General features: G+C 47.9%; 1 protein-coding gene across 1 annotated transcript in view; it reads right to left on the bottom strand.

Moving 5' to 3' along the window:
- The window catches only part of ATP6V1E1 (ATPase H+ transporting V1 subunit E1), a 49,917-nt gene extending 44,702 nt beyond the window's left edge, over positions 1-5,215 (bottom strand). Inside the window, exon 1 of the mRNA XM_017891346.1 lies at positions 4,996-5,215. Coding sequence (XP_017746835.1) covers positions 4,996-5,028 — 33 coding nt within the window. The 5' untranslated portion in view covers positions 5,029-5,215. The remainder of the gene's footprint in view (positions 1-4,995) is intronic.
- Positions 5,216-11,369: the final 6,154 nt, after the last annotated feature.

The raw sequence follows: 11,369 nt of genomic DNA, 5'->3' as shown, positions 1-11,369 counted from the left end.
TATAGCTTTACCTCTATACTAGTTTTTCCTATGGAAGCCTTAGTCTTCACTATATTAGGACAAGGAGGGAAGAAAAGGAACAAGAGGGAGAGAATGAGCACTGTGGCCACTAAGAGTATATGAAGTGTATTTTACTTTTCCACTGCATCAAGCTTTTCCTATATTGAAAGAAGCAGAAGCAGCAATGAACAGAAAAGCAGTGAAAAGGTTTAAAAAAACCCTTTCATTTACTTAAAATATTGTTTTGTTTTTTTTTTTTTTTTTTTTTGAGACGGAGTCTTGCTCTGTCGCCCAGGCTGGAGTGCAGTGGCCGGATCTCAGCTCACTGCAAGCTCCGCCTCCCGGGTTTACGCCATTCTCCTGCCTCAGCCTCCCGAGTAGCTGGGACTACAGGCGCCTGCCACCTCGCCTGGCTAGTTTTTGTTTTGTGTTTTTTTAGTAGAGACAGGATTTCACCCTCTTAGTCAGGATGGTCTCGATCTCCTGACCTCGTGATCCGCCCGTCTCGGCCTCCCAAAGTGCTGGGATTACAGGCTTGAGCCACCGCGCCAGGCCTGTATGATTTCTTACACTTCTCCATAGGTACTATTTTTATCATCTCTATTTACCCTTTGGGATTAACACAAGAACCATAAAATGAAGAAGAAATACCCACTCTTCTTAGTGCATATCAGGTTAAGAATAAAATGAAAAGACATTTTCAAGGAAATGGAAGCATCCAAGGAAAAACATTTTTTTGAGACAGAGTTTCGCTCTTGTTACCCAGGCTGGAGTGCAATGGCACAATCTCGGCTTACTGCAACCTCCACCTCCCGGGTGCAAGCGATTTTCCTGCCTCAGTCTCCCGAGTAGCTGGGATTATAGGCATGTGCCACCATGCCCAGCTATTTTGTATTTTAGTAGAGACAGGGTTTCTCCATGTTGGTCAGGCTGGTCTCGAACTCCTGATCTCAGGTGATCTGGCTGCCTCCGCCTCCCAAAGTGCTGGGATTACAGGCATGAGCTGGCCAGGAAAACACTTTACTGCTCATCTCAGAAGATTCATAAGACAGTGAGTGTGCTTTAGTAAGAGAATTTTCCTAGCACAGTACTTCAGAAAAAAATGGACTTAGTTCTCTAAACTATGTGCAAATTAAACCACAGCCTTAAACTTCCTTTTCTGACAATCTATCGGCAATATGACTACTGAATGCAAGGATTCTAGTTAGTTCTAGGCTTATAAACTGCTACTATATTCCAGAGAGTCTTCTGCATGACAAAGTTCTTAATACCTACAGTCTTGAAGGTATGGCGCTTAAAAAAAAAAAAAAAAATTTCCCAGGACTGATTACACACTTTCAAAACTGATGTGGGTTCACGAGTTCCATAAAAATTTTTTCCCATAAACTCTGATACATCTACTTGATGACAAACTCCGTTAGGCACTGAGGCTCCTAAATGTAAGAAAAAGGGGTCCTGGCCAGGTGCAGTGACTCACGCCTGTAATCCCAGCACTTTGGGAGGCCGAGGCGGGCAGATCATGAGGTCAGGAGATCAAGACCATCCTCCCTAACACCATGAAACCCTGTCTCCACTAAAAAGACAAAAAATTAGTGAGGCATGGTGGCGGGCGCCTGTAGTCCCAGCTGTTCGGGAAGCTGAGGCAGGAGAATGGCGTTAATCCAGGAGGTGGACCTTGCGGTGAGCCGAGACTGTGCCACTGCACTCGTCTGGGCCACAGAGCCAGACTCTGTCTCAAAAAAAAAAAGAAAAGAAAGAAAAAAAAAAGAAAAGGGGTCCTCCATTTGACATATTTTTGTTTATTTATAGAGACAGGGTCTTTTGCTCTGTCACCCAGGACGGAGCACTGTGGCATGATCATAGCTCACTGCAGCCTCGACCTCCTGGGCTCAAATGATTCTCCCGCATCATCCTCCCTAGTAGCTAGGAGCACATGTGTGCCCCACCACACCTGGCTGATTTTTTTTTTTTTGAGATAGAGTCTCGTTCTGTTGCCCAGGCTGGAGTGCAATGGTGCGATCTTGCCTCACCCACCTTCCTGGTTCAAGAAATTCTCCTGCCTCAGCCTCCCTAGTAGTTGGGATTACAGGCATGCGCCAGCACGCCCTGCTAATTTTGTATTTTAGTTGAGACAGGGTTTTGCCACGTTGGCCAGGCTGGTCTGGAACTCCTGACCGCAGGTGATCCGCCCACCTCGGCCTTCCAAAGTGCTGAGATTACAGGCATAAGCCACCGTGCCCAGACAGCCTGGCTTATTTTTTAACAAAAAATTTTTTAGAGATAAGGTCTATGTTGCCCAGGCTGGTCTTGAACTCCTGGGATCAAACGATCCTCCCACCTCAGTCTCCCAAAGTGCTGGAGGCTACAGGTGTGAGCCACTGCATCTGGCTTGTATTTGTGTTTATTAATATTACAAATTTTTAGCTGGAGTCTCACTCTGTTGCCCAGGCTGGAGTGCTGTGGCACAATCTTGGCTCACTGCAACCTCTGCCTGCTGGGTTCAAGCGATTCTCCTGCCTCTGCCTCTTGAGTTGCGGGGACTACAGGCGCACCCCACTAGGCCCAGATAATTTTTTTTGAGAGGGAGGCTCGCTCTGTCGCCCAGGCTCACTCGGCCTCCCGAGTTCACGCCATTCTCCTGCCTCAGCCTCCCAAGTAGCGGGCACTACAGGTGCCCCACCACGCAGGGCTAATTTTTCGCATTTTTAGTAGAGATGGGTTTCACCGTGTTAGCCAGGATGGTCTCGATCTCCTGACCTCGTGATCCGCCTGCATCGGCCTCCCAACCTGCTGGGATTACAGGCGTGAGCCACGGAGCCCGACCACTTTTTTTTTTTTTTGAGACAGAGTCTCGCTCTGTCGCCCAGGCTGGAGTGCAGTGGCGAGATCTCGCCTGGCTGCAAGCTCCGCCTCCCAGGTTCACGCCATTCTCCTGCCTCAGCCTCCCAAGTAGCTGGCACTACAGGCGCCTGCCACCATGCCTGGCTAACTTTTTGTATTTTTAGTAGAGCCAGGGTTTCACCATGCTGGCCAGATTCGTCTCGAACTCCTGACCTCAGGTGATCCGCCCTCCTCAGCCTCGCAAAGTGCTGGGATTACAGACGTGAGCCACCGCGACCGGCCCCAGCCTGTATTTCACAAATGTTAACACACACATTAGTGGGAGCGCAATCATTATAATCCATGACGATAGAGGGGGCTTCCCCAAAATGAAGATTAACAGTACATACAGGCCTGGTGCGGTGGCTCACGCCTGTAATCCCAGCACTTTGGGAGGCCCAGGTGGGAGGATCACCTGAGGTCAGGACTTCGAGATCAGCCACGCCAACATGGTGAAACCCCGCCTCTACTAAAAAAACACACACACGCACACACAAAAATTAGCCAGGCATGGGGCGCGAGCCTGTAATCCCAGCTTTTAGGGAGGCTGAGGCAGGAGAATCGCTTGAACCCGGAAGGCGGAGGTTGCAGTGAGCCGAGATCGCGCCCTTGCACTCCAACATGCGCAAGAGTGCAAGACTCCGTCTGGGCGGGAGGAGGAAGAGAGAAAAAAACAGTTCATAAAGTGAACGACCTTGTCAAAACAATACTTGTTGGAAACAGGTCTCTTCCCTCTGTTTTTGTTTGTTTGTTTGTTTGTTTTGAGACGAGTCTGGCTCTGTCGCCCAGGCTGGGGTGCAGTGGCCGCATCTCAGCTCACTGCAAGCTCCGCCTCCCGGGTTTACGCCATTCTCCTGCCTCAGCCTCCCGAGTAGCTGGGAATACAGGCGCCCGCCACCTCGCCAGGCTAGTTTTTTGTATTTTTTAGTAGAGACGGGGTTTCACCGTGTTAGCCAGGATGGTCTCGATCTCCTGACCTCGTGATCTGCCAGTCTCGGCCTCCCAGAGTGCTGGGATTACAGGCTTGAGCCACCGCGCCCGGCCCCTCCGCACTGTTTCTTTCCTATCAAATATGCCTTAAGTACTTCCCTCAGGGTTAAAAAAAAAAAAAAGGGACAAGGCTGATTTCTTTTTTCTTTCTTTTTTTTTTTTTTTCTTCAGAGGAAGTCTTGTCCTGTAGCCCATGCTGGACTGCAATGGCGCGACCGCGGCTTACTGTAACCTCCGCCTCCCGGGTTCAATGGGTTCAAGCGATTCTACTTCCTCAAGCCTCCCGAGTAGCTGGGATTACAGGCGCGCCACCACGCCCGGCTAATTCTGTATTTTATTCGAGAACAGGGTTTCACCATTTTGGTCAGGCTAGACTCGGACTGCTGACCTCAGGTGATCCGGCCGCCTCGGCCTCCCAAAGTGCTGGGTTTACAGGCGTGAGCCACTGTCTCCGGCCACAAGGCTGTTTTCTTTTTTGTTTTTTTTTTTTTTTTTTTGAGACGGAGTCTTGCTCTGCCACCCAGACTGGAGTGCAGTGGCCGGATCTCAGCTCACTGCAAGCTCCGCCTCCCGGGTTTACGCCATTCTCCTGCCTCCTCCTCCTCAGTCCCCAGCTGGGACTACAGGCGCCCGCCTCGTCGCCCGGCTAGTTTTTTGTATTTTTAAGTAGAGACAGGGTTTCACCGTATTAGCCAGGATGGTCTCGATCTCCTGACCTCGTGATCCGCCCGTCTCGGCCTCCCAAAGTGCTGGGATTACAGGCTTGAGCCACCACGCCCGGCCAACAAGGCTGTTTTCAATCCTTGCACAGATCTCTGTCCGACTAGGCACCGTGAATATCCTTGGAAAACAGGGAATGCTGAGGTGGGGGGCAAAGAGCCAGGGCGTTCAAGAAGGCGGCGGGCAGGCAAGCGGGCAGTGCGCAAGACCCGAGCAAAAGTCACACGAGCTGCGGGGCAAATCTCCTTCCTCAGGCCGACCTCTAGGGTCTGGTGACTTGGAGCAAGGGACCTTCCTGAGGTATCTGGGAGACTCAAAGCCCGCGGCCTCCACGAGCCGGGCTCCAGCCCACCCCCCGGGACTGGCGCCGCAGCTTCGCGAGACCCACCCAACCAAGCCCCTCACCTGCTTTTGCACGTCAGCATCGCTGAGAGCCATGGCGAGAGCAATGCTAGGTCGGTGAGCAGCAGGCTCGAGTTTAGGTTTAATGGGTCAGGTTAGACGAATGGGCAAAGTGAACCCCTACGCAGATCTCGGGTTCCTTTACTTTATAAACGCGGGTTCCGGTTCCGGCCAGGTGACTGCACAGTTCCTCCGCATGACCCTTCTCAGCCAATAGGAAGAGAGCGACGCCCAGGAAGTCCCGCCCTGTCCCGGCTTGTGGGCGCGTGCTCGGGTCTTTCCACGTCGCTGGCTCGTGACTTGACCTGTGTTTTTTACCTAAACTGGGGTCCCGGGTAGGAGGAAGAAAACATAAGGAGTTCCTCTATCTGAAATTAATCGGGCTATTTTGAGGAATACTGGTTAGGTACATTGGAAAATTCGCTTTTATTGGAATTTTTCTCATAATTACACAGGGTTATGGGTTTAGGGGAGGAAGATCACAGAGGTCCAATGTCATTTTATTAATGCCAATCAAGGGTACATGATTTTTGGCCGGGCGTGGTGGCTCACGCCTGCAGTTCTGACTCTTTGGGAGACTGAGGCGGGTGTATCGCTTGACCTCGAGTTCGAGACGAGCCTGGGCAACACAGAGAAACACCGTCTCTACCAAAAGGAAAAAAAAAAAAAGGATACGTGATTTCTGACTATTCATGTCAACCTTGATTACCTGGATAAAGTAGGGTTTGTAGGTTTCTCCACTCTAAAGTTACTTTTTTTTAACCCCCTTTCCATACTGTAGTCTTAGGAAGGAAGCCACTATGCAAAGCCCACACCTAGGGAGTGGGGAGCTATGCCAAACTTCCTTATTAGGGTGGAGCAGCTACATAATTTATTTGGAACTTTTCTGAGATAGCCTATATATTTTTCAAAAGCCTTCCCAGGTCCCATTTAGAGGAATATTAGGACAGAAATCCTCCCAGGCTCATTTGTTTCTGTTTGGATTTACCTCAAGCCCCAGTTTTTTTCCCCAAAATCCCAAAGGCAAAAACGTTTGAAGATTCCTTTATCTTTAGGAAAGACTGACTCCTAATAGTAGAATAAGGGGTCAAATGGTACACCCACTCTTTTCTTTTGACTGTGCTATGCTTACCCACCATTTTTATTAGCTTTTTATCTTGAAGAAATTTGAGATATAGTAACTTGTAAGAATATTGCATTGACCTCCGTTCACCTAGATTCAACAGTTGTTAACATTTTCCTACATGTACGTTAACACTTTATTTTCTTTTTCTTTTTCTTTTTTTTTTTTTTTTTGAGACAGTCTGGCTTTGTCGCCCAGGCTGGAGTGCAGTGGCGCGATCTCGGCTCGCTGCAAGCTCCGCCTCCCGGGTTCACGCCATTCTCCTGCCTCAGCCTCCTGAGTAGCTGGGACTACAGGCGCCCGCCACCGCGCCCGGCTAATTTTTTGTATTTGTAGTACAGACGGGGTTTCACCGTGGTCTCGATCTCCTGACCTTGTGATCCGCCTGCGTCAGCCTCCCAAAGTGCTGGGATTACAGGCGTTAGCCACCGCGCCCGGCAAACACTTTATTTTCATACACACACACTTCCTTTTTTAGTGTGTCATAAGAACAAGGATGTAGCAAATTCAGGACATTTAGTTTACTAGGCTGAACGTTAATTTGCTTTGTCCCAGGCCAGGCGCAGTGGCTCACACCTGTAATCCCCGCATTTTCAGAGGCTGAGGCAGGTGGATCACCTGAGGTCGCGGGTTCGAGACTAGCCTGACCGACATGGAGAAACTTCGTCTCTACTAAAAATACAAAATTAGCAGGGCGTGGTGGTGCATGCCTGTAATCCCAGCCACTCGGGAGGCTGAGGCAGGAGAAGTGCTTCAACCCAGGACTTGGAGGTTGCGGTGAGCAGAGATGCTGCCACTGCACTCTAGCCTGGGCAATGAGAGTAAGACTCCGTCTCAAAAAAAAAAAAAAAAAATTCCTTTGTCCCATCAGTCCATCAATTTCCTTTATAACTTTTTTTTTTTTTGAGCCGGAGTCTCACTCTGTTCATCTCAGCTCACCACAACCTCTGCCTCCTGGGTTCAAGTGATTCTCCTGCCTCAGCCTCCCCAGTAGCTGGGATTACAGGCACCTGCCACCACACCCAGCTAATTTTTGCATTTTTAGTAGAGACGGGGTTTCAGCACGTTGGCCAGGGTGGTCTTGAACTCCCGACCTCTGGTGATCCGCCTGCCTTGGCCTCCGAAATTGCTGGGAGTACAGGGGTGAGCCACTGTGGCCGGCCATAACCCTTTTTTATAACCTTACTTTTTAACCTTTTATAACCTTTTTTTTTTTTTGAGACGGAGTCTCACTCTGTCACCCAGGCTGGAGTGCAGTGGCCAGATCTCAGCTCACTGCAAGCTCCGCCTCCCGGGTTCACGCCATTCTCCTGCCTCAGCCTCCCGAGTAACTGGGACTACAGGCGCCGCCACCTCGCCCGGCTAGTTTTTTGTATTTTTTAGTAGAGACGGGGTTTCACCGTGTTAGCCAGGATGGTCTCGATCTCCTGACCTCGTGATCCGCCCGTCTCGGCCTCCCAGAGTGCTGGGATTACAGGCTTGAGCCACCGCGCCCGGCCTTATAACCTTCTTATAAGCTTACTTTATACCCTTTATAACCTGACTGGGTTTCACCATATCGGCCAGGCTGATCTCGAACTCCTGACCCTGTGATCTGTCTGCCTTGGCCTCCCAAAGTGTTGGGATTACAGGCGTGAGCTACAGTGCCTGGCCGGTACACATATTTTTAAGGCTGTTAATACATGCTGCCATTTTTTTCCCCATAGTGTACCATGTTCCTTGTAGTGTATGACAGATTGGTATACACATTTGGTATACGTATTTCAGAATACTGATAATGCTGGATAAAGGAAAGATTTACCCACAGAACAATAAATGCTGCCATTTATTAATATATGTATTAATACATGTTGCCATTTTTTCCATTTGTACTAGTGCACAGTGTTCCTTGTAGTGTATGACATATTGGTGTACATATTGGTATACATATTTGAGAGTACTGATAATGCTGGATAAAGGAGGGATTAGCCACAGAACAATAAAACAGGGCAAGAGAAACTGATGCAGTTGACCTTAACTCGATCACTATTGAGCTAAACCAGATTGGATTGTCTAATTTTGTTCATCTTTTGCATTAATAGCTTCATTCTTTATCATCCTAAAAAAACAGATTTCAGGAGTATGCCACCCTCTAGCATCCCTAGGTCAGGCTGAGATGGAATTAACACATTTTGATGACAATTCCTCCTCTATTTTTATAGTGTTCTGCAAATGACAGGTTTTGGAGAGTAGAAGCAGCAGTCTAATGCCACATGTCAAATTGTTTCTGAAATTAATGTCCGGAATGGATGTAGCACTGTCTAGATCAACCATGCTTTTGTTTTTTGGAAAACAGTGTGATAATCTTTATGATTCTTCTTCTTCTTTTTTTTTTTTTTCTGGAGATGGAGAGTCTCGCTCTGTCACCAGGCTGGAGTGCAGTGGCGTGATCTCGGCTTACTGCAACCTCTGCCTCCCAGGTTCAAGCAATTCTCCTGTGTCAGCCTCCCGAGTAGCTGGGACTACAGGCACGTGCCACCATGCCCAGCTAATTTTTGTATTTTTAGTAGAGACAAGGTTTCACCATGTTGGCCAGGCTGGTCTCAAACTCCTGGCCTCAGGTGATCCGCTGGCCTCGGCCTCCCAAAGTGCTAGGATTACAGGCATGAGCCACTGCGCCTAGCCACGATTTACTTATTTTTATTTTGAGACATTAGAAAATACATAAAAATACAAAGAATAATTTATTCCCATACCAGGTACCACTACCCAAAATTAACAATTAATATTTGTCACATTTACTTCAAGACTTCACTTGAAAAACAAATCGTAGATATAGTTACTATCCCCTTTTGCGGCACCTACTCCTCCCCCATGTTAGTTTCTCTTTAAAACTCCATTTTCTTCGGTTTTGCTGATTCACCAAGGAACAGGCCAGGTCCTGTCTGAAAAGAATGTGGTAAGCTTTACAGAGATAACCTCTGGAGGGAAAGAGTTGTTATGAGTACATGCAAAGATGAGCCAGTTGGTAGTTGTCCAAATCCAGTTTTCTCCTATACGTTTAGGTCTTGTGGAGACATTTTAAAACATATTTTCAGACAAGTTCCAAAAAATTCCACTCCTAGATAAGCCTATTTGTGGCTTCACCAAAATCACTGGCCTAGATTCCTGTCAGGTTAGTCAGAAAGAGATGGTTCATGTGCTCTTACCTACACCCAGGCAGGTTTGCTAGATACCGAATCAGCAGGATAAATAAGCTAACGCTGGAGTTTGCTCAAGAGGACAAAGAGGGAAAGACTAGAAGTAAATGTGAATAATCTGTCCTTAAATGTTGAGCAAATAATTTGAAAAAGAAAAAACAAAGTGTAGCCAAAAATAGTAACTCTAACTTAGGTGTCTGCACTTTTTGCCTCTTCCCAACCACATCACTATGCTACAGTGATTTAAAACCTAGATGGCATCAAGTCACTCCCCAATTTACAACTCTGTCATGGCTTCCGCTTGCTCCTGAAGACTTCCCAGCTGGCTCTAGTAGATGAGACTACTGGGTCTGGCCCTGTATACTTGCCTGCCCTCATGACCCCTCCTCCCTTTGCACACTACCTCAAAGCTTTACTACTTTCCTTTCCGTTTTTTTGAAAACATCAAGTTTTCTGCTTGAGAAGTTCTTTTCTTCCCCTTACCACTTAACTTGGTTTTTATCCTTTAGGTCTCAGAATCTCTTTCGGGAGAGCTTATCCTGGCCACCCTCTCACCTTCTTCGCTATTCCAGTGAAACCTTGTCTGTTTCAGGACATGCCACCTTCTTTTTGTTTGTTTTGGTTTTTTTTTTTTTGAGATGGAGTCTTGCTCTGTTGCCCAGGCTGGAGTGCAGTGGAGTGATCTCGGTTCACCACACCCTCCACCTCCTGGGTTCAAGCGATTCACCTGCCTCAGTCTCCCGAGTAGCTGGGACCACAGGCACGAGTCACCACGCCTGGCTAATTTTTTTGTATTTTTAGTAGAGACGGGGTTTCACTATGTTGGCCAAGCTGGTCTGGAACTCCTGACCTCATGATCCACTCGCCTCAGGCTCCCAAAGTGCTGGGATTACAGGCATGAGCCATTGTACCCGATCCATGCCATCATCTTAAATAATTTTTACTTTTTTTCTGTTTCAATGTTTTTCTTTTCTGGTTTTCCAACTAAGATGTTAGTTTCACAAGAGGGACCATGTCCGACGTACTCATCATTGCTTTTGCTAGCATCCAGCCTGGTTAATGGCAGGGATTCAATAAACAATTGATTGGCCAGGTGTGGTGGCTGGCACCTGTAATCCTAGCACTTTGGGAGGCTGAGACAGGCAGATCACTTGAGCCCAGGAGTTTGAGACCAGCCTGTAGTTCTTGCTATTTGGGGGTACGAGGCCAGAGGATTGCTTGAGCCTGGGAAGTTGAGGCTCCAGTAAGTCATAATCACATCACATCACTGTACTCTAGCCTGGGTAACAGAGTGGAAGTGGAGACTCTGTCTCAAAAGGAAGAAAAAAAAAAAAAAAGCAACAAATGACTGATGAATGGAAATGAATAAAATGAGTAGAGTCTAGTTTAGAGTAGATAACCACATTAGGCTGTAGGCTAGAGATTTGTAGCACCTATTAAAATCTGTCCAAAACTCCCCCCAAAACTGACCAGGTGCAGTGGCTCATGACTATAATCCCAGCACTTCAGGAGGCCAAGGCAGGTGGATCACTTGAGGTCACGAGTTCAAGACAAGCCTGGACAACACAGCAAGACACTATCTACCAAAAAAAACTGTAAAAAATTAAAAAGGGCCGGACGTGGTGGCTCATGCCTGTAATCCCAGCACTTTGGGAGACCGAGGTGGGTAGATCACAAGGTCAGGAGTTTGAGACCAGCCTGGCCAACATGGTGAAACCCCATCTCTACTTAAAAAAAAAAAAAAATTAAATAAAAAAACTCCGGCCGGGCGCGGTGGCTCACGCCTGTAATCGCAGCACTTTGGGAGGCTGAGGCGGGTGGATCACGAGGTCAGGAGATCGAGACCATCCTGACTAACATGGTGAAACCCCATCTCTACTAAAAATGCAGAAAAACTAGCCAAGCGTGGTGGCAGGCGCCTGTAGGCCCAGCTACTGGGGAGTCTGAGGCAGGAGAATGGCGTGAACCCGGGAGGCGGAGCTTGCAGTGAGCGGAGATCATGCCACTGCACTGCAGCCTGGGCGACAGAGAGAGACTCCGTCTGAAAAAAAAAAAAACAAAAAGAAACAAACAAA

This window comes from Rhinopithecus bieti, unplaced genomic scaffold, assembly GCF_001698545.2.
Source record: "Rhinopithecus bieti isolate Rb0 unplaced genomic scaffold, ASM169854v2 scaffold_20777, whole genome shotgun sequence".
Classification (NCBI taxonomy): Eukaryota; Metazoa; Chordata; class Mammalia; order Primates; family Cercopithecidae; genus Rhinopithecus; species Rhinopithecus bieti.
The sequence above is the reverse complement of the archived record's forward strand: the minus strand, read 5'-3'. Positions and strand labels throughout refer to the sequence as shown.